Consider the following 23,520-nt stretch of genomic DNA (forward strand, 5'->3'; position numbering starts at 1 on the left):
GGATGGATGGATGGATGGATAGATAGATAGATAGATAGATAGATAGATAGATAGATAGAAAAATAAATGGAAAGAAAAATAAATAGATGGATAGATAGAAAAATAAATGGATGGATAGACAGACAGAAGACAGACAGACAGACAGACTGGTGAAACTAGATTTGGACCTTCAAGGCAGAGTAAGGTCCATCACAGAAGCACAGCTCCTGGCCATGGATTTTGCCCCTCTGGCTATACACAGTTTTTCTTATTGACCCAACAGTAATGGCCCACAGAGAGGAATGCAGGCGTAGAAGGTGCCCACCATGGCTCCTTGTCACACAAGCTTCTTCTAACTGCAGTAGTAGATGTAGCATTTACTTTTCTTTACAAAAGGAAATAATTTACTTGTAGAAAATTTGACTGTAAAGTTAAGAAAATGACTTAAAAAGAGGACATTATTCATGCTTACTCCCTTCAGAAATATTTTCCATTTATATGAGTCATAATTTCTAATTATTTTAAATCCTTCATTTATCATATTATTGATATTTAATTCATAGTAAGTTGATGTAGCATGTTTACATATTTAACTATACTTTTAACTATATTATTTAACTATAATTTTATAGTTAAAATTATAATTAAAATATAAATATGTATTAGTTGGACAGTTTGTTATACTCACAAATGTTTTGGCTAATTCACCTCAGTGTTGCATCTTATATAAATTTACATTGATTGGAGTTCTTATGATGACATTAATATAAGCTTGATTCAAGCAAATTCTTGGCCATGGAAATTATCCAAATGCCAGTAATCTGTGTTTGTTTATTTAACCAGTACACTCAATACGATTTTTAGTAAGAAATTTAATCAGAGTGACAAACATGGATCTTTACTATAAATTTGTTTTCCAAACCACGTTGGCATAATTTTTAAATTCAGACAGCACATTGGTCTGTTTGTGTCTTCTGAGAAATCATGATTTCAGTATTTCCTAATCATGATTTCAGTATTTCCTGTTAATTCTATTACGCCTACACATCCATTTTAAGGCAGACACTGGGCAGACATTGGTAAATGACTTTTTATTTGTTGCCATCTATTCAAGCAACCGTCACACCATGAAACAAATAGTCAAAGGCATGTGTAATTGCAAACTGTGATGAAAAATATGAGAGAAGGCATGTCCATGTCAAACACCAGTGCCCAATTAAGGGAATAGAAGTTTTGACTAACAATATATTCCCAGAATATTAGTATCATTATCATTATTAAATGCCAACTAGTGTAAATCTATGTAAGAGAGAGGTAAAGTTTGGTTTCCATTTATTATAGCTATTCTAGGATAGAAACCAGAAAGGCAGCCCTGCCCAGTTCAAAATGAAGCTGAAAGTAAGGATTATTCAAGGATTTTTCTCTTAGTATGAGGACATCAAATTTGAGTGTATTAAAGATATTGAAATGCATTAGCATGTGCCTCTATTTGCTTTCATTTTCTTTGAAGGAACAATGGCTGGGAAGATGATCAGGGTGAAAAGGGAGTAGAGAAATAATAGAGAATAGAAAAGAAAAGGTAAGCTGGAGGGAGGGTAAAAAGGATGGTGCGGGATGGGAAAAAGAATGAATGATTACAGAAAAGGAGGAAGAACTCAGAGATCATTACAACTCCATCTTCATTTGTATCAACCCATCTCTTCTCCCTCCTCCTCCCTCCCTCCCCAGTTTTATATTTCAGCAAGTTTTATTTTACTACCTGTGGTTTCTTAGGGCATTTATGATAGTGGTTTATTTTTACAAAATTTCCATAAATGTTGCTCTCTACAATCATCCTTTCTACTTTGGGGTCTTGTTTGCTTTTCTACACAAAGTTGTGTAACCATTTATTGTAGGTAGCAGAAGTTTACCAATTGTTATTACATTAGGAACATCATTGGGGGCTGCAGAGGGAACTCAGCAGTTAAGAGGACTTACAGTTTCCTCAGAGGACATGTGTTCATTTCTTATCACTCACCTTGGGTGGAGGAATGACCACTCACAACTCCAGTTCCAAGAGAGAGACAACACCTTCTTCAGAATTCCATAACAAATGTATAGTTACCATAGTCACAAACACATACACATACACACACACAAACGCATATACAACACAAACATACCCAACATGCATGTACACAAACACACATAGCACATGCACACACAATTTTAAAAAGATAGAAAATAGTTCTTAATTCTTTGTATGCTGATGAGCAAGTAGCTATAAGTAAAATGACCAGGTCAAAACACAACTTTTGTCAAAATGCTTGCCACAGCAAGAGCACCCATTCATTTTCTCTTCACCATTGTATAATGTCTAAATCCCCCATAGGGATATAAACATCCATTGTTATCACACATTAATTTGGTGGTAGTAAATAGTCTTTGTTTAATTTATAATTTCTACAGTGTAGAAAAGAATATAACCTCTAATTTCAAAATAGTACTTAATGATATCGAACCCTTTCAGAATTTACCTAATTAACATTGGCTTTATAAAAGTTAATTTAAAAAAAAACTAATTTTGGGCTGGTGAGATGGCTCAGCGGGGAAGATCACCGACTGCTCTTCGGAAGGTCATGAGTTCAAATCCCAGCAACCACATGGTGGCTCACGACCACCCATAATGAGATCTGACGCCCTCGACTGGTGCATCTGAAGACAGCTACAGTGTACTTACATCTAATAAATAAATAAATAAATCTTTAAAAAAAAAACTAATTTTATTTTGCAGCTCCCATAATGCTCCCATCATAACAACTTGTATTTAACAAGAACAAAGCAAAGAGATGTGAAAGTGGGATGGGGACCACATGAGAGGGAGGAGGACAGAAGATTCACACAAGAGGCAGAGGAAGGATAATCTAGCAGACAACAAAGCTTCCATATCATTAGATGATCATCTTATTTATGAGTTTCAGTGGTATGGAAATATGTCATCAAAATGCCATCTATCCATCTTTTAAACTGGTAAATGTGAAAGATAATTAAATGTGTAACATAACATACATTGTGCCCTATTCCAAACATAGTGGTCCTGACATCGTGATGAAAATGTTTATGATACTAGAACTCAAAGGAAAGAACAGATACTCTTAAATCATGTTCCTGAATGTATAAAATCCCCATAAATAGGAGGGCAAAATGGGTGGAAATTTACCCCTGCACTGATACATGTTATGCCATCACCTAATTTCAGGATTTCTTTCATTATTGCTTAATTAATGGAAAGTACTAATGTGCCAAGGCTGCTCTTTTTCATAGTTGGGGGAACTTTTCAAGTGTGTGCTTTCCTTCCTGTGTTTATTTTTGCTCTGTTTTCTCCCTCTATAAAACAGCTCTGTCTAGATAAGGCACTATCTTAAATGCTTGGTGACTCCTGCATCATATCTCCTTCCCTAGAGAGTACTATTTTAGGATGACTGATCACTTCTTAGCAAACACGTCAGGCCTTGGTTTGGGGAGGGAAAAAAAAAACAGTACAAGGCAGTATAGCAGTTTTACACATAAGCCCTACACTAACAGCTCTGAAGAAAGACTCAGTTATTTGTCCTGCCTCTTAATTTTGCGCCTTTAATTCAAGCATCCCTTGAAGTTAACATTTTCTTTAAAATTTATTGTCACTTTTACTTCAATATCTAGGTCCCTCTCCAATAGTGACAGCATTCTACTGTGCTATTTACTCATAATATATCCAGGACAGACATTTATGAACTGAAATGGTAAGAAGGTGTTCTGGTTGGGAGGAGGCAGATTTTATTGTTCCTGTTTCCTGAGGCATAATTTAGCAAAGTGGTTAAAAGTTAATATTAAACATTATAGAAAATATAGAGTCCAAAGCTATATGATTATAGCGATATGATTTGGGGAAAATTGGGTCAGAAACCCACGATAACACAGGATCACAGCTGGCTCTGTGCCCTTACCAGGAGTCTATTTGATCTCTGTTGCTCTATCAGTATTTCTTGGCACACCCCACCCCCATACTGATTTGTGAACTGCTTTTCATATTTGCAAAATGGTCCATGAATCACTCTGGTCCAACAGAATTGAATAATAATGATCCCATTTAAACAACATTTGGAATATAGATAATTGTCTGAAAATGACTGCCTGGGATTGCACAGAGAGGAGTCATTAGCATTCAACACCAAGTCTACAACACAGAGGGAGACAAGTAGCCTGGGATCAAGAAGTTAAAAACTAATGGTTTGAGATAAAGACCCAATTTCATTATTCTGGTTATGGATATACAGACTCCCTAGCACCATCTTTGAAGAGGCCACCCTTTGAAGATTATATTCTCAGTCCTCTGTCAGAATCAACTGACTCTACACAAAAGATTTCAGTTCTAGAATGCTTATTCTTTTGTACTAGTTTGCAGGTCTGGTTATGTTATAGTAAGATGCTGTTTAATTACCTGTACCTTGTAGCACAATCTGAAATCAAGAACTGTGGTACCTCTCATTTTGTTGCATTTACTCATGACTGTGTGGCTAAGAAATATTGGTTTTTATAAGAAATATTGGATTGTTTCTTTTTCTTGGTAATAGTAAATAATAGTGTGTTGTGCCTTTTCAATAGCAATGAGAAAATAAATGCCAAGTGCTCTCACCAGAAAAATACATAAATAAAAGATAAGCATTTGAGGTGACAGATATGTTAATTAGCTTGATTTAATTATTACACACTGAACTCATCACAATATTATTCTGTAAACATCTGCATCTGGAATTGGTTACTTTATCATTTAAAAATAGATATTAGCTCCTCCAAAGTCTACATTTTGGTTGGTACAGATTTACTCTTTGACCTGCTGATACTCACCCACCTTAACCCCTCCTCCCATCCCATCTTTATTTCCTTGAAATTCTGCCTCTAGGTATGGACCCAGGGGCCAAGGTCTCTCTAAATTTTACCTATCACCCCTTTCAGCCATTCTTTCAATATCATCTCTTTCTTTGTCACTTCTTGTGGACTCGCAGAGCTACTCTCTACCAGGTACCCTACAAGAGCCATATTTGGCTGGATTTTTCAGAGCCCATTGCTGCCCTTCTTTTCTAGGATCTAGAGGGGGTCAAACAACCAAACAACAGAACACAGAGCCAACAAATCAAGAACAGATGTCTACACCAGGAATCACTTCAAACACTGTAACTCTATATGCCTAGATGCCAGAGTAAAACCACACACATATACAATCATGACAATATCATTTTCAGAAGCCAGCAATTCTATTATAATATTGTAATAGAAAAAAAGAATTTAGCTGAAGTACAAGGCAAGAACTTCAAAATACAAATTATGAATGGTTTAATGATCTTAAAGAATATATTAATAGTCTAAATAAAGACTGTGAAAACACAAGAAGTTGGATGAAATAAGAAAAATAATTCAAGACATGAAAGTAGAACTTAACAAAGATATAGAATCTCTAAAGAAAAACCAACTTAAACTGGAATTGAAAAACTAAGATTGTCAAAATGAAAACCTAAGATATAAGCCTCACCAACTGATCAAAAGACTTAGAAAAGAGAATTATGGGTCTTAAAGACAAAGCAGAAATAATTGACAGTTCAGTCAAAGAAAATACTAAATTTAAAAATCAGAGCATAAAACATCCTGAAAAATTGGGACATTATGAAAGACCAAATATATTAATAATAAGGATAGATGAATGAGAAGAAATCCAGGTCAAAGGTACAGGTATGTTTTTGATAAAAATTATAGAAGAAAAATGACTCACTTGAAAGAAAGAGCACAAGAGGCATACAAAACACTAAATAGACAGGACCAGAAAATATACTTCCCACAACACATAATAATCAAAACACCAAATGTACAGAACAAATAAACAATAATAAAAACTGTTAAAGAAAAAGACCATGTCACATGTAAAGATAGGACCACTAAGAAAACACTGAATGTTTCAATGAAGACTCTGAGCCAAAACAACTGGATGGATATTTTACAAATAAAGTCTGCAGAAACAAACCTAGACTACTATACATAGCAAAACTATCAATCACAATCTACAGAGAAAGAAAAACATTTCACACTAAAAAACAACATAAGCAATTTCTGTCCACTACATAGCTGCACTAAAGGCACGTGAAGGAAATCTCCAGTCTGAAGAGAAGTTTAACAATATAGTAAAGAGGACACAAGGAATAAATAATTCCATAACAGAAAATTAAAAGACTTGGGGAAAACCTACACCACAACAACAAAATAACAGGTATCAATAAGGAGTTCTCATTCATGACTCTCAATGTTATTGATGGTTTCAATTTCCCCAATAAAAAGACACAGACTAAAGGTTGGAATAGAAAACAATATCCATCTTTCAGATGCATCCAAGAAGTATATCCCACCATCAAAGGCCTCAGGTTATTAACTGGTACACCCGCTGTGGAAATCAGTGTCAAGATTACTCAAAATGCTGAAAATGGTCTACAAGATCTAGTTACACCACTCTTGTAAATATATCTAAAGGACTACATCTTACTATAAAAGTGCTTGCTTATTCATGTCTGTTGCTGCCCTATTCATAATAACCAGGAATTACAAACATCCAAAGTGTTCATTAACTGATAAAACATAATGAAAATCTGGTACATTTACATGATGGAATATTATTCACATATATGGATGGAGCTAGAAACACTCATCCTAAGTAAAGTAATGCAGACCCAAATAGACAAATATCACATGTTTTCTCTCAAATGCAGATGTTATCCCTTAAGCTTTATATATGTGTATTTCAAACAGAATAACCAGAGGGATTAGGTAGCTAGGAAGGGACAGGATTGGGAGGAGAGGATATCCCAAGGGAGAGAAAGTAGAATTAGTGGAGGGGCACAGCATCTTCCAAAAAGGAGGAAATAGAACATAGTGTTATAAAGAGATAAAAGGGACACTACTATAGGAGGTGGAGTAGAGGGCAAGGCAATGAATAGACTGTGGAAGGTTTTTGAAAAGCCATATAGAGATTTAGTAAAAGTTTTCTGAAATGTACATATCTAATAAGGGAAAGAATGCCACAACTAGACATACTATATCATCAAGTAAAATCTTGTTGAATTATTAGCTACAAGAGTCCCATAGAAGCTGGGCAGTGGTGGCACATGCCTTTAATCCCAGCACTTAGGAGGCAGAGGTAGGCAGATTTCTGAGTTCAAGGCCAGCCTGGCCTATAGAGTGAGTTCCAGGACATCTATGGCTATACAAAGAAACCTTGTCTCGGAAAAAAAGAAAAAAAAGAAAGTGTCCCATAGACACCACACACACACACACACACACACACACACACACACACACACACACACACACACCTCAGGATATTGCCAAGGCTATTGGTTGTTCTCCACACCTGATGGCAGGGCTCTTCCACTCAGAACGACACATACTTCTACTATTGAACATAGCGAAACTGAGCCTATGCCCAACCAGAAGGCTTACCCCTACTGACTTGTGGTCACGGTTCTAGAAGGTGTGCTGAACCCTACTGGAGGAAAGTAATCATCTCAATCACCCAGATATAAACCCTGAACAGAGAAATGTCTACAAGGTATACTCGTGGCACAAACATTATTGGGAGTAACCAACCACTTTTTGCCTGGATCTAAGATCCATTTTAAGAGATAGAACCCATACCTGACACTGCTAAAGTGGCCAAAGCATGAGACTAGAAAAAAGCCTTGCATAAGCTCCAGAAGAAAACCTACTACTACTATTCTACAAAGGAGCTTAGCTACTAAATGACTCTAGTGACATAGTGTTGTCAGATCAGTGTCTTACTCAACCCTCATCAGAGAGGCTTCTTCCTGAAGTAGATGGTACTTAACACAGAGGCTGACAACTGGACACTGTGGCAGAGAGTGAGAAACTTTTAAGCAGTCAGTACTAAATGGAATGTGTTTCTCAAATCCCCTCCCTCAGTACTCAGGAGCCTATATGGAAGAGGGGGCAAAAATAATGAAGGAGTTGAAGGTGATAGATGACTCGAGGAAAATAGTTTCTTCCAGGACAACAGTAGGGTGCACATATGAACTTACAGACACTGTTACAGCACACAAGACCTGTTTGAGTTCAAAATAGACAAAATCCCTTTCCCACCACTAGCCAAGAAGCTATTTGAAATAAATACCTGTTAGGAAAGAGAAAATTAGTTTTCTTCAATGGAGTGTCACTGGGTATATTTCCATACCCAGGAGTACTTTGCCGACAGAAAAGAGACTTCACGTGATATTTTGGTTGTTTTGTTTTGTTTCTGCTTTTTGTTTTGTTTTGTTTCATTAGTTTTGTTTTACTGTTTTATTATTTATTATCTCATTTATTTTAATTATTTTGCTTTTTTTCATCTTTAATTTTTTTGGTTTTTGTTTTATGTTGCATTTTTTGAGAAAGAAAGAGAACAAGAAAGCATGAAGTTCAATGAGTAAGGAAGTAAGGAGAAACTAGGAGGAGTTAAGGAAGAGGAAATAATATAATCACATATAAAATTTTAATATGAAAAGAAACTGAAGAATAAACAAACTAAGAATAAAACTAGTAAATTATATGTATATATATATATGTTATACATAATTTTATTTATATACATATACATATGTATATATAAGACAGGAACCACTTTTAGAAAGAAAATAAGTAAGCAACTGAACCCTTAAGCTGGACCCATTGAAAGCGTGCATTCTTTGACATAAAAAAATGGAGTGCAGACCAGAGTGTTTGTACACATAGGAGGTACTTCCTTCTAAGCCCAGTGAAAACTGATGAGGCTCAAGAAGAGTGCAGACCAGAGTGTTTGTACACATAGGAGGTACTTCCTTCTAAGCCCAGCGAAAACTGATGAGGCTCAAGATGAGGACGCAAATGACAAAGCTAAGAAAGAATTATCACTGAAGAAAAGCATAAGCAGAACCACTAAGTTCACTTTTTCTTAGTTGAGTTAAAAATCACTAATTAGCACACCTAAGAAATATATTCATCAGTTACCTAGGAGCTTGCTAGACGAAATACCTGTAACACATGCATTACAATTACAGTTGTTGAGGTTACTTTGCAGAAACCTTGAAGGTTGTGTTTACCAAAAACAAAAATAAAAACAAAAGCAGAAGACCCATCCATTTTTTACTAGAGCATATAGATATCTGATGGATAATTAAAATAGGATACTAAAAGGTAGGGAGATAGTTCAGTCATTGAAGTGCTTACTATCCAAGTGTGAGAACCTGAGTTTGGTCCCCAAAATTCAAAAAACTCTAGCATGACTATGTGTGCTTATAATGCAAGCATGAAGGAAATTGAGATTAAGTGGGTCTCTGGGGGTTTCTGCCAAGCTGTCAGCCAGCCATCTTGCCCATGGTGTAAGTACCAGGCCAGATGAAAGGCCTTGTCTCATATGAAGAAAGGTAAACAATATCTGAGAAATAACACCCTAGGTTGATTTCTGGATTCAATACATACATGCCTACATACACACAGACCAACTACATGTGCATCCACACAAATTTATATACATAAGCATTTACCCACATATATACACAAACACACACTCATGCACAAACACACACACACACAATCATACACAAAATAAAAGGCTGTCGTTTCTCCCTTCATATTGCACCTGGCTTCTTTGTCACCTCAATCTTTGAGTCATACTGTACTCAATTCTGCATATAGTTGGCAATCATTTCAGAAATGGTTGCCCAAAATTATAATACAAGATTAGTTTGGGCCATTGCCCACAGGACCAAATATGTATGTGTTCTACTCTGCCCTTGTATTTCCCATCAATTCCAGCACTGAAAGTCCTTCAGTCTTGTCAGGTTCTGGATATAGATCAACTATAAATCATCAATTGTCAAAATGAACTAACCACATATTGCCCACCAGGCAAGGCCAAGAGGCTTATGCACGGGAAGAAAAACATCTTTCAAAATTGTGCCATGACCCATGAACAAGTACCAAATGTTAACCCACTGTAGGAATATCATGAGAAGCCTAACACTCCTCTTATCAAGTGAATACACTGGTCACCTCTAGATAGTACTGTCTTAGAGTTTAGCTAGGGTCACCATCCCAATAAAAGAGCCTTGCCTGTCATTAAATATGTGGTTATGTCTCCTTTCAACTGCTTCTTTGTCCAAGACCCCACCAAAACACTAAGAGTGTTTTGAAGCAAAACTAAAATTAACGTCAGCATAAATGTATGGTTGGGTGTTTTTAACTGCTGCACCCATACTTACCATATTCCAGACTCCTAGTAGGTGCTCTTACCTTTGATATTAGTCAGACAGAAAATACCCCTAATTACTGCTGCTTAGGTGAATGCTAAAATTATGATAAACTTCAGATTTTAAGTATATTTCCCTGCTATGGCAGAAATTTTACTGCTCCAAATGCTCTCTCCTTAGACTCATCTAGGCTAAATAAAACATCTGGAGAGGCTAGCTTGTCTAAATCTGAATATCCATAAGACCACTTACAGACCCTGAGCTTGGAGCATTTCTACATCTGATCGGGTGTCAGTTTCCTTAGTTTTGATATTGGTGATACCAACCATGTTAGTAGAGACAAATGTAAGTAGAGAACTAAGTCATTCACCTGTGGTACAATGTTCTGACGAACATTGCTTTTCCCTGAGATGTCATGGAATTCTCTATGCCCGAGAGTATATTACCTCATACAATGAAGGAGACTTTACAAATGGACCGAATGGAAGCATGGGGAGGGTCCTTAAAGAGTAAAGCAGAATATGAGCGATTGAGGAGACATGAGAGAGAGGAGTTGGAGGTAATTTGCATTGAAGGTGGAAGAAAAGTTGCATGAGCCAAGGAATGCATAGGGCCTCTGGAAGATGGAAAGGACGAGGAAATTGATTCTCCCTTATGGACTCTAGGACAGTCGTGCTCTGATTTCAGGACTGCTTTTTAAACTTATGTGGAAATCTAATTCAGGGGAAATCCCTGGAATCTATGAGGGTGATCTTAGTGAAGGCTTCTAGTATTGGGAGATAACCTTAACTGGCCATCTTCTGGAACCAGACAAGACTTTCAGTGGTGGGACATCAACCCAGCCACAAAACCTTCCACCTAACAATTTGTCATGCCTGCAAGATGTGCTAAGGCAAAAGTAACATAGAACTTGTTTGTGGGAGTGGACAACTGGTGACTGCAAAAAAAAATGAAAATGTATTACCTTCATATGTTGTTTGTATGTGTTTGGAAGGGACGGTGTGCGTGTGTGTGTGTGTGTGTGTGTGTGTGTGTGTGTGTGTGTGTGTGTGTGTGTGTGTGGTGTAGGCAGGAAAACCAGTACCACAGTACATGTGTGGGCATCAGAGGACAAATTAGGGGAGTAGATTCTCTTCTTCCATCATGAGGAATCAAACTCGGATTTCAGGCTTGCACAGGAAGTACTCTTAACAAACGAGCCATTCCATCAGCCCTGATTTCATGATGTCTGACCTCCAGAACTTAAGTACATCTGTATTGTTCTCAGCCACTAACTAAATGGCTATTTTTCATGGTAGCAATGGAAAAAAAAAGAAAACAACAGTCTATAATACTCAGTACAGTGCTTGCCACATCCTAGCCTCGGCATATATTACCTAAACCACACTGACTCTATAGGTCTAAGAAGTAACAGTGGGTTAAACTAGCAGTCTCCTGTCTGTGTGAGTTTAATATCTTCCCCCAGGGTGCCAAAGCTGCCCAAAGGACCTGTATGGTTTCTTCAACTCCAGTGTGGAAACACAAAAGGTCTGCTTTCAGTGAACTGGCTTAGTCAAGAACAACTGGCTTGTTAGATAACACTTCCTGGAGACAGTCCCATTAATACTTTTACAACATGAAAATTTGTCCTAACAGCATAGCAACCGTATCACTACTCCTCCCAAACAACCTTACAGTCATGTGTACCCATGAAGCTGTTTATGGGCTGACACTTCCTGGATAGAGTTTTGTCAGCATTGAGAACCATGCCAGTCTCAGACACTGGAGATGATTTACAGTCCCAGTGGTGCCTAAGGTTGATGGCTGTGCAGCTTAAACCTTAATGAATAGAAACTACGGCAGCAGTATCCCTGCCCTGGGACCACAGTTTTAACAGCCCACTGCCATTTCTGACCTAACCTTCAAAATGTCAATAAATTAGATTATAATGTAAGCTGTTCTAAATGTCTTTGAAAGAACAGATGAATGCTCTGCTATCATGAAGCCACCTCTGGGAAATTTGTCTTTAGAAGAATGGCTAGTTAATGCTATTGCCTGTAGCTGGCTTTCCCTATTGTTCTTTGATTCCCTGTCTGCCAATGATAGTATTTCTGCACACAAAGAGGATGAATACCTTCAGTGCAGAACACTAGAAACAGAATTTTTAAAAGAAACAATAAAACTTTGAAGCCCTTAATCAATCCAGTTCTGTGATCGTTGATACCTTTAATTCCATGAAATGTTCATATGATCATCTTGCATCATTCAGAGTGAGTACATTGCCAGAAGGGTGCGAATTAATTGTAGTGGTGGTTCACTGCTTCCAGCCATCCTATTAGACGAGAAAGAGAAATGGAGACATAGAGAGCAATCATTCTTAGAGATGTTCACTGGTGCTTCTCACCCAAAGACACAAGAGCCAAATAGTTCTCCCTGAGGACATCTCTCTTTTTGTTGATGGCCTTGTGGATTTTTGCTGAGTAATTTTTATCCCTGTGCCAATTGCTCATGCCCTGAGTATTATATCTAGAAATGCCAAATTCTTAGCATCAAAGTCCAACTTCCCACTGTATATGTTTCTCCAGACTAAAGCCTAGATTATGTGAGCACCTCCTTGTATCAGATCCCTGTTGAATTCCATTATTCTCTCTCTTTGCAAAGACCCTGATGAGTATCTGTGGACCATATTAGTGGCTTTCCTCCAACTCCTATTAAATAATTTTGAGACGTTCTCCACCTAGTCCAAGTTGGGCTCGTGAAATCCTTCAGGGAGCTTGAGAAATAGACGATGGGAGGTGGCTTTACGTCAGGGAGGTCCAGGAGCTACCTTTCTTGCATGTTCATGGGTTGCTTCCCTTGCCGAACTTATTAACCATTTTTTTTTACATCACAGTGGGATATGTGAGGAGGAGCAGCCAGGGACCCAAGCAATAAGAGCACAAATCAGAGTCTAGGTCAAGCCTTAGTATAATATGTGGTGGTGAAATCAATTTATGTCTTCCGACAAGTATTGATGAATGAATTAATCATAACATATAGAGTCAATTCAGTAACTCTTTGCAAAATTTGGAGTTTTCATCATCAGCCCTGAAAATACAATACAACATAATATACACTGAGCAGGTGGCATTTATGTACATAGGAACACATATACATATATATCCATGTATGCAGCAACAATTAATGAATAAAGGAGCCATGGATTTGAAAGAAAGCAAGAAGAGGTATATGGGAGGGACAGGAGGGAGGAAATGGGAGGGGAAGAGATGCAATCATATTACCACTTCTAAAAATAAAATAATTTTAAAATTTGACAACAAAAGGGTATAAGAGAGATTCAGGACACAAATCCTTATCATACATTATCCTTGCTTTCAATATGTGTTCTCTTTTAAAAATATACTACATGAAAGCTTACCAGGTGATTTAATACGAACAACTATGGTTTTTCACATATACTGCACAGACTGAAGTTTCCTACAAGATTTCACGTTATTAAAAGTTTCGTCAATGGAGAAATGTTCAGAAGCACTCTGTCACAGAGATGCTTGACCTCAACAGTGGTATTTTTGAACAGGTGACACTTTTGCTGTTCTGGAAAGCTGTCCTGTCACTATGAGATGCTTAGCAGAAACACTGGCTTCGGCTAAACTTGAATCTAGTATGAAATTCCAGTCCAAACAACAAAAATCAAAAACGTCTTAAGACATTGCCAAATGTCCTTGGTGGGATAAAATCCTACCTGGGAAAAAGAAGGCATCATTTCTGAGTTATGGGGTGTGGGGAAAATATGGCAAATTCCCAGTGCATGTTTACATCTTCACAATTTTTTATTCCTAAGTAGTTGTCTAAGAATACAGTAGATGGAGCAATTTTGACAAGTGTTTTAGTACTTATTGTGCAACTTTATTTAAAGTAAAACAGATCCAACGTCTGTGCATAGGAAGTGATTTTTATATGAATACAATATAGTTTTCATTTGGACTTTATATATTGAGGTTGCTTATAGTATTACATTTTTTCAGAGGATCCATATGTTATATGTATGTACGGTACAGTATGTGCAGTTATATGTATGTATGTACAGTTTGTATAAATTATGTGCCACAACAAAGCTTTGATCAGTAGTTACCTCCGCATGTTATGGTGGTCCCCTAATATTATAATGAGATGGAAACCTCCTATTTCCTGGTAGTAACAGTATGTTTACCTACAACCCACCATCACAGTGAGCTTTACAATTGTTTACAGAAGTACAGGTAATAAACACACCTACTCTGCTGGCAGTCATAAAGTGACTGTACATCTAAAATGCTACCCATCATTAATTTAGAAGGTCCTCCTTTAACTCATAAATGTAAGCCTACTGTAAAACAAAATGTACTGTTATGATCCTCTAAGTTTCACATATTTTGTGTTTCTCACTCTCTAACTACAATGGGGCTAGCCCAAGTGATAAACCTATAACACCTATACCATCTATACCACCAGCTTTGTGCAACAACAGTCTATAATATTCATTCATCACAAGTAATGAAGCTCTCAGAATGTGCCCTGGTGTTAAGGGAAACATACCTGTGTGTGGTTTCCATACCACATGTGTGTATATGTACAGATATGTAAAAACATATAATGTTGGATGTTGGTATACATACCTATGTTTTATATTATAATAACTGATTATACACTATATAATATATACATATCATGCTTTTGTACTATATGTAGCATACACGTGTGTATATTGAATATTTTATTATAATAAATCCAGAACATCTTCATCTATAAAATTAAGCAGTAGGAAACAACATAAATACCTCTCAGTGAAAGATTAATAAAATAAATTATATCATTTCCATACAAATGAATGTATAATAACAAAAGGTTTTCTTCGTAAGTATGGCTTATTATTTACTGGTATAAAAACTCTGGTTTGGACTACTGCAGAAGAGACGTTCCCTCACTAAAACAATTACCTCTTCTTCTGTTTGCAAACAATTTTTCATGTTAATACTAATTTCTCCTCGTTTACTTTTTATTGCTAATAACAAAAACACTAGCCAGCACATACCTACTAAGACTTATTTATAACATAAAAGAAACTTAGAGTTAAATCTGTGTCTTTTGAGCTATTTAAATCATCCTTTCATTCTGTAGAGGACTGTGTCTTTAAGAAAGTTTTGTTTTTTAAATTCCAAAGTGATATCAAAAGATTATAAAGAGCAGAGTAGCCATTTGAATTTCTGTTACTCTCAGATGCTGCATTCCAGGAAAACGGCCTAAGTGAAAAAATCCAACAATGAGGGAAGACCAGGTAGGATATCTAGACTGAAGGTCCTAGAATTTACCTCCAACACCTAAGGCTGATGGAGCCTATAAGTGTGGTGTAAGCTTGGACTCTAGGACAGGGTTTTCTCACTCTTTACACAAAACCTGTCGAGTGTGAATGTGTCAGCGATTGGGAAATGAACCTGAGAATCCCCGTGGGGGTTGTGAGGTTCTATAAGAACTAAAAGGCTGGTTTCATTGCTTCTGTTCTATTGGGTTGCATGGGAAGAGAAGGTTGGTTTTGATGCATCACAAAGCTTCTTCCTATACACAAATTCAGCAGATACTGATAATATACTGTCAGGACTCGAGTGAATATAAGAAGTGGTGTGACATATAACAGGGATATAAAGATTAACTTCTATATGAGGAACATCTGTTAAGTACAAAAGTCTGAGAAAAATTACATACATGTTAAATATTTTCATCCACACAATAGTCCTAAGTAGTGGATTTATTGGTTTATGAGGGCCCTAAGCCTAATGGAGCTTATTGAGCCAACCCGAGCTCAAGCCATTAACAAGTATAAAGACAAAAGTCAGCCCAAGCTACAAAGTTTTTGACAGCTTGATCATGACGCCTTTGACGTGTAACTATTGGATATGATGAGTTAATCACATTAATAATGGAAATAATAAAAATACTAGCAAATGCAACAGCACACTAAAATAATTTTTCGTCAGGAACAAGTAGGGCTTATTTCAAGAATAAGAGGGTTGTTGAAAAGTGTAGGATAAGCCATCAACAGGATGAAGGACAAAACCTATATGATCTTCCCAAAAGATGCAGGAAACATTCTATACATGTTCACAACAAAGACTTACCTCACTATAACAAAGATTGTGTGTGGAAAAACTCAAAGCTAGCCTCATAATCAATAGATGTTGAATTCAAACCCAATAGATCACATTTTCTGACACCAAATTACAATACAATTATGTAATAAACAGAAAGTCTAAGGGTGTCATTAAAAACAAGCACATAAGTGAGTAGGACCAGAGATACCAGATAGAAAAACATTTCCACAATCAGCTGACCATCAACAAAGGCACCAAGAACATACAAAGAGAAAAGATGGTCTTCAACAAATTTTGTTTTGAATACTATTTATCCACATCCAAAATGTTCCAGCAAATTTAAAGCCTAGCTCAAAACACATAAAATCAACCAAAAATCAGCCAAAGAATCAAACAGAAATTGAAATACCAACAGGACACAGAGGGAAATCTTGGCACTGAGCTTGATAATAACTTTGTATCCAGACAACAAAAATTCCAGACAACAAAAATTCCAGACAACAAAAGCAAAATCAAACAGTTGGGATTAAAACAAACTAAAAATGTTTATACATCAAGGGAAATAATCAAATTGTAATTCGAGCAAATGCTTACAATCTATGTATTTCATAAATGGCTAATACCCAAAATATACAAAGAACAATCCCAACAAAAATATAAATATCTCTATTGTAAAATTTACAAAGGCTCTAAGTTGAAAAAAAAAAGTTAGAGACAACAGGCATGAGAAAAAGTGCTCAGCAATTCTAAGAGTAAAATAAATCAAAACTACAAAGAGGTAGCATATAACACTTGTTGGCTAATATTTAAAAATAAAAAAGAAGCAAGACTGTCAAATGTACTGCAAAGAAGCATGAATGATTATCATTGCACTGCTGTATGACACAATTGTGCTACTCTTGCTCATGTTTTTTGGTTATTTACCAGCATTTTTGTTGTTCCATATGAATTTTAAAGTTAAAAAGTGATTGGCTAAACAGGTAAGTTTAGTGACATGCATATCCTACTGCAATAAAATTTTCATAATGATATCATTGGCATTTTGGAGGATATTAGCATTGATCTGAGAGAATACTATGACATTCATTTTGAGAACACTAATTCTGACTGAGGAACATGGTCCCCAATTATTTGTCTTTTCAGCTTTCCTTCACGAAGGTTTTACAGTTTTCAGCATACAGGTCTTTCTTCTCTGTTGCTAAGTCAAACCCTATGCATCTTGTTGCTTGAGTAAATGGAAGTGTCCTCTTAATTTCCTTTTTGGAGATTTCTGTGTTGATGTATTATATAAACTAGACTATTGAGTTTTCATATTCCTTTTATCCATATTTTTGCATAATCCATATTCCAGTTCCAATCACTCTTTGTGGAGGACTCCTCACCACTGTCTATCTATATGGCAATAGGATCTACAACACATATAATGTTACTCCCTTCTTTTTTGAAGTTAGGACTGCTAATCTATGAAATCTATGATTTCTCTGCATTTGCTAAGATGATTGTGTGGGTTTCCTTTTGTTACTATGGTGTAATATGTTAACTAACCTTGTCTTTGACCTTTCTTTCATTGACTTCATAATATTTCTTAGTGTTTGGTTCTACTAGTTGACTATTTTGTAAACATTTGCACATTAGAATAGTTATGCTCAGTATTACACCATCTAATCCTTTTAATGAATTGTTAGATTTGGTCTAATACAGGGGGTTAAATTAAATAGTTGTGAGAAAAGCTGGCCTAAAGTCTTCTTTTCTGCTCCATTGCCTTTCGTTAGTTTAGGAATTGAGGAATATGCCTCATACAGTATGTGTGTGCCAACACAGAAATGTAGTGTGTGCTCTTCTGATTTTTGAAAGAGACTAAGAAAAGTTAGCACAAAATTCTCTTTGAGTGTTTGGGAAATTCACCCATGCAGTCATATGGTCCTGGTTCCTTTGGTTAAAATCTTGGTTACTAATTTAAACTCCAAGTCATTGCAATGTTGACACTTTGCTTCTCCTTGAAGCTGCAGCTCTCTAGATATTTATCCAGTCCTCTATCTTCATCTGGGTTATCTACTCTACTGCTGTATGTTTATGGTGCTCCCCTAGGAGCTTCTAAATTTTCAGCCATTTAGTAAACATGATTTAGGGGCTAGGAAGCTTAAAAATAAAATCTCACCACCTAAAAAGTTTAATTTACACTTGTTTGTCAGGGGCGGGGGTCTCTGTGTGTCCATGAAGGGTTCCCACCTATATCATGTCTTTCTCCTCTCTCACCTTGTAGGATCACAACCACTGCAGCGTGCATGATGGATCTTCGAAGATACCCTCTGGATGAACAAAACTGCACCCTGGAAATTGAAAGTTGTGAGTTACTTGCAAAGGGGATGAGAAAGAGGGATGTTTACTTCACCTAATTAAATTCAACCCTTTTCTGACTTAGTTGGCACTGGGATATTTTTAGCTGCTACCTTTTCAAGGAATTCACAGTCAGTGACATTTTCCCTAGTATTAATGGTTCAAGGGTCATTTCAGCAACATTATATCTTTGGCCAATTAAGGAAACTATGCTTATTTTAATTCATAAATTTATAAACTCATGCCTTCTTCTCTTTCTCTCATAACCTTCTAGTATCCAAGCTTCATTGGATGAAAAAAAAAAAAAGAAAACATTTACTCATATGTTAACATGAAGGATTTGTAAATGGTATTTTAGAAAAATACTGTGAGAGAGCACTGGGTTAATGATGTGTTTTACTAGTGAAAAATATATGACCATAAATGGCACTTCAATGGGCTTATGCTTTAGGTCAAAGAGTTAATGTTTTCTGTGGCTGTGGATTGATTTTGGTCTGTATTATGAGGCTGGTTTTCATTAATTGTTTTCTTGATAATGAGAACACTTCAATCTAACCTGACAAGCCACCCTTGTGCCATTGGTTTCCCACCTTCAACCTGTAGACATTTGAACCCATTCATTGTGAAAAGAAGAAACAGGTGATTTACTGGTCTTGAGAGTCACGAAGGTATTCAGGAGTTAACACTATCACTTACTCAAATGTGAAAAATCAGCAGATATGCATTTTGGGTGTCTAAAATACTTTCTAAAGCTAGATGTCAAGGAGGAAAGGGAAATGAAAAACTGCCAGCTGACCTTACAGTATTATTAAAGAATGAATTGTTTCTCTACTGTGCTATCAAACAGTTACATCAACTTTGTAGTCTCGTTGTATAGAAATAAAACTGTTTCCATAGAGATAGTGCTAAGTTTAGACATAGCCATCATTCTACTACCAGTGGGATGAATAAGAAAATTCAGAAATGTTCTTCAATTAATACTTTAATGCTAAAGATCATAAAGAACATGGTAAATACTAAATGGCATTATTTATGAAAGTGTTAATGATGACTCAGTTTACACACCAAAATGACCAAATTGAAAACATAAACATGATCATTTACTAATGACTGATAATAGTTTATAAATAAAAGACAACTTTTGTTCAGCAAACAAATCATTACCTTTGAAACTGGGGTAGAAATAGCAGAATAGATAATGGCCTGCTGACAGATATGGGTTTCCAGTCACCTTTGACTATCTGTCCACTGGCTTTGTGATTTTTCTGGAACTTTAGCTTCTTTTGAAAAACATTGTGATCTAAAACTGTCTTAAAAGATTTTAAGATCTTTGGTATTCATCATTCCGCTATGGAGCAATGAATTTTTGCAAAGTATTTGAATTGATTCTGTATTAATATTTACCAGCATTCTCCCACAATTCCTATATTTTACAATACATAGTGAGTTTTTCTACTTTGTAGATTGACATTTTTCTAAAGATATCATATTTCTTTATTTAAACTGGAAAGTATGTATCATTTCAACCCATTCATCATACCATGTAATGATCAAAATAATAAATAAGGCAGATGTTAAATATTGCCTACATAGGATCTATAGAGTCAGGGACATGGTAGAAACTAAAACTTAAACAAGGACTATGGGCCCATTGCCTTCTATGTGTTAAATTAACAGCACAAAATCATATGACACCTCTCTGATAAAATTATTGTGACGACATCTGAGAGTTAGAGTGTCTAGCATGCAGAGAACTAAACTAACCAAAGGCAAAGATGGGAAGCCCGGGTACTTTTACAAACCCAGTTCTACTCTCCCACAGACCTCTGCCATACACGGGTAAGGAAGAAAGCAGGCTGCATGACTGCATTACAGCTACTCGCAGCAAGGCCAGGAACCCTGTATTAAGCCCAGGCAGGACGGGTCTAGATTTCCCAATATTGTCTCTGCTAAAGGTCAGAACCCATCCTAGAAACTGAAGCAGAATTTGGCTCCTAGGTCAAATGCCAAATATTTATACCTGAAAGGAAGGGTCTCTTGTAGAGTCAGCAAACCGAGCAGCCATTGATTCCATCGAAGACACATGCACATGGTCATCCAGAAGGCTCCGCGCTGCAGAGCTCTACAGGATATTTAAAATATTTTTATCTTAACAATTGACTAACAGATGTAAAGAAATGTAAAATATTAAGAATAAAACTATTATGTTGTGCAGGAAGAAAATGCCAAAACTATGGAGTCTATATTTACTTGCTGACTTGTGCTTGCTTTGTGCATTTTTTAAATACAAAACAAACTGGTTGTCCCTTCATGGTTTTTAACTCTCCATAAACAAATGTGTCATTTTATGAAATAGCTCCTCCTCAATTGATAAAGTATTAGACGATAGCTCAGCTTTAATGAGTCTAATGTCTGATTATAAGAATTGATAAAGTAGGGGCTGGAGAGATGGCTCAGCAGTTAAGAGTACAGACTGCTCTCCTAGAGGTCCTGAGTTCAATTCCCAGCAACCACGTGGTAGCTCACAGTAATGGGATCAGATGCCCTCTTCTGGTGTGTCTGAAGACAGCTACAGTGTACTCACATTAAATAAATAAATAAATAAATAAATAAATAAATAAATAAATCAATCTTTAAAAAAAAAAAAAACAAGAGTGATAACATAGACACTGCTCAGACTTTTCTGTGACCAACCAAGTGGACACATTGCCTACATTTCAGTATTTATCCCATTAAGGCTGGGGAAATGTTTTCCTTGGTTGGGTCCTTTGAGACAAATTAAAGACATTTTTCTTATTTTTTTTAATTTTGTAATTACATTTATTTAGCCTTTGCCTTTTCCATCTTGACAATGCGTGACATAGACTTAGGACCCAGGGCATTGCCTCCCCAGGGGCAGTGGATCTCATCCTATCTGTTGTTGTAATTGACCCTAATAGCTTTCACCTGCTTAGCTCTCAGAGCATCCTTGTCTTCCTAGTTAACCTGTGTGAAGGCAAAGGTGGTGCACGCCTTCCTGCGGACCAGGCGCCCCAGCCTAGCCTTTCCCTTGATGATGCAGTAGGGCACCCCCATCTTTCAGCACAGGGCAGGCAGGAAAACCACCAGCTCAATGGGGTCTACATCATGGGCAATCACCACCAGCTGAGCCTTCTTGTTCTCCACCAAGGTGGTGACTGTATTGACTCCTGCTGGGAGGACGGATGGTCTCTTAGTTGGGACGTCCCCTTTGCCAGCAGCTTTCTTCTCAGCACGGGCCAGTAACCTTTGCTTCTTCTCCTGCTTTGTCTCTGGCCTGTACTTGTGGGCAACCTTAAGCAGCTGAGTAACTGTTTGCCTGTCCAGGGCCTGGGTGAACTGGTTAATGGCAGAAGGTACTTTGAGCCTCTTATAGAGGATGGCTCTTTGCCGCTGCAGCCTGATGTAGCCGGGCCATTTGACAAAGTGTGTGAGATCTCTTTTGGGCTGGATGTCTTGTTCAATGCCAAAATTTTGGGCCTTTTCTCAAACAAAAGATTAGCTACCTTTTTGGTCTCCTGTTTCTTCACAACGGCAGAGGCCTGGGCCACTTTCTTCCCCTTGGCCTTCTTTCCTTTGGGCATCTTGCTTGGCTGGAGGAGAGACCATTTTGCTGATTTTTTATGCCACCTAAGTCCAGTGTAAGGATTCAGTGAGTTTATTGAAGTTACTTGTAGAGATTACTCGTGCGTGAGGATTTTTGGTGACACAAATGCATCCCTGAAAGGCCTGCCCAGCATGGGTGATGATAGCTCACAAGAGCTAGCACCTCTGAGCTAGCATCCCTGGAGCTCTCGGCATGAGAGCATTGCAGGCAGCACAAGTGCTCAGTACCACATCTCAGCATTTATTATCACTTATATAAACTTGGGAATGGTCCTTGTGAAACTTGTAAGTTTCAAACCACCCTGAGACTTGTGAATCTAGTTTACTTCCTAAAGCCGTGTAAGTTTGCTTTCCTTTCTGAGTCTCAAAGCATCTCCCTCGTGGATGGAATATTTCAATTCAAAGAAGCTACAGTTCTTTCAAAATGCTCTGGCTTATTTTGTTGTTGTTGTTGCTGCTGCTGCTGTTTTCATGTTCTAAATGTTCGTGTCTCCCTAAATTCATATTGGAACCTATCCATCAGAGTGATGCAATGATGAAGTTGGGTTAATAAGTGAGGCTCACTTTATTTTTTATTAGATATTTTCTTTATTTACATTTCAAATGTTATCCTCTTTCCTGGTTTCCCCTCTATCCCATCCCTCTCCTTCTGTTTCTAAGAGGGTGATCTCTCCACCCACCCACTCACTCCCGCTTACCCGTCCTGGCATTTCCATACACTGAGGCATCGAGCCTTCACAGGACCAAGGGCCTTTCTTCCCGTTGATGTCCCACAAAGCCATTCTCTGCTACATATGCTGCTGGAATCATGGGTGGCTCCATGTGTACTCTTTGGTTGGTGGTTTAGACACTGGAAGCTCTGGGAGGTCTGGTTGGTTCCTCCTAAAACTGATAAACAACTTCAGCAAAGTGGCTGGATATAAAATTAACTCAAACAATTCAGTAGCCTTCCTATATTCAAAGGATAAAGAGGCTGAGAAAGAAATTAGGGAAATGACACCCTTTACAATAGTCACAAACAATATTCCATAATTTGGTGTGCTTCTAACCGAACAAGTGAAAGATCTATATGACAAGAACTTCAAGTCTCTGAAGAAAGAAATCAAAGATCTCAGAAGATGAAAAGATCCCCCATGCTTGTGGGTTGGCAGGATTAATATAGTAAAAATGGCCATTTTGCAGAAAACAATCTACAG

General features: G+C 37.1%; 1 protein-coding gene and 1 pseudogene across 3 annotated transcripts in view; one reads left to right on the plus strand and one right to left on the minus strand.

Annotated features, from left to right (window-relative positions):
- The window catches only part of Gabrb1 (gamma-aminobutyric acid type A receptor beta1 subunit), a 432,240-nt gene that overhangs the window by 307,371 nt on the left and 101,349 nt on the right, over positions 1 to 23,520 (plus strand). For all 3 annotated transcript variants that reach the window (XM_031342595.1, XM_031342596.1, XM_031342594.1), the window contains exon 5: positions 18,627 to 18,709. In XM_031342595.1, the coding sequence (XP_031198455.1) occupies positions 18,627 to 18,709 (83 nt within the window). The remainder of the gene's footprint in view (positions 1 to 18,626; positions 18,710 to 23,520) is intronic.
- On the minus strand, positions 21,521 to 22,302 carry LOC116071172 (annotated as a pseudogene).

This window comes from Mastomys coucha, unplaced genomic scaffold (assembly GCF_008632895.1).
Source record: "Mastomys coucha isolate ucsf_1 unplaced genomic scaffold, UCSF_Mcou_1 pScaffold22, whole genome shotgun sequence".
Classification (NCBI taxonomy): domain Eukaryota; kingdom Metazoa; phylum Chordata; class Mammalia; order Rodentia; family Muridae; genus Mastomys; species Mastomys coucha.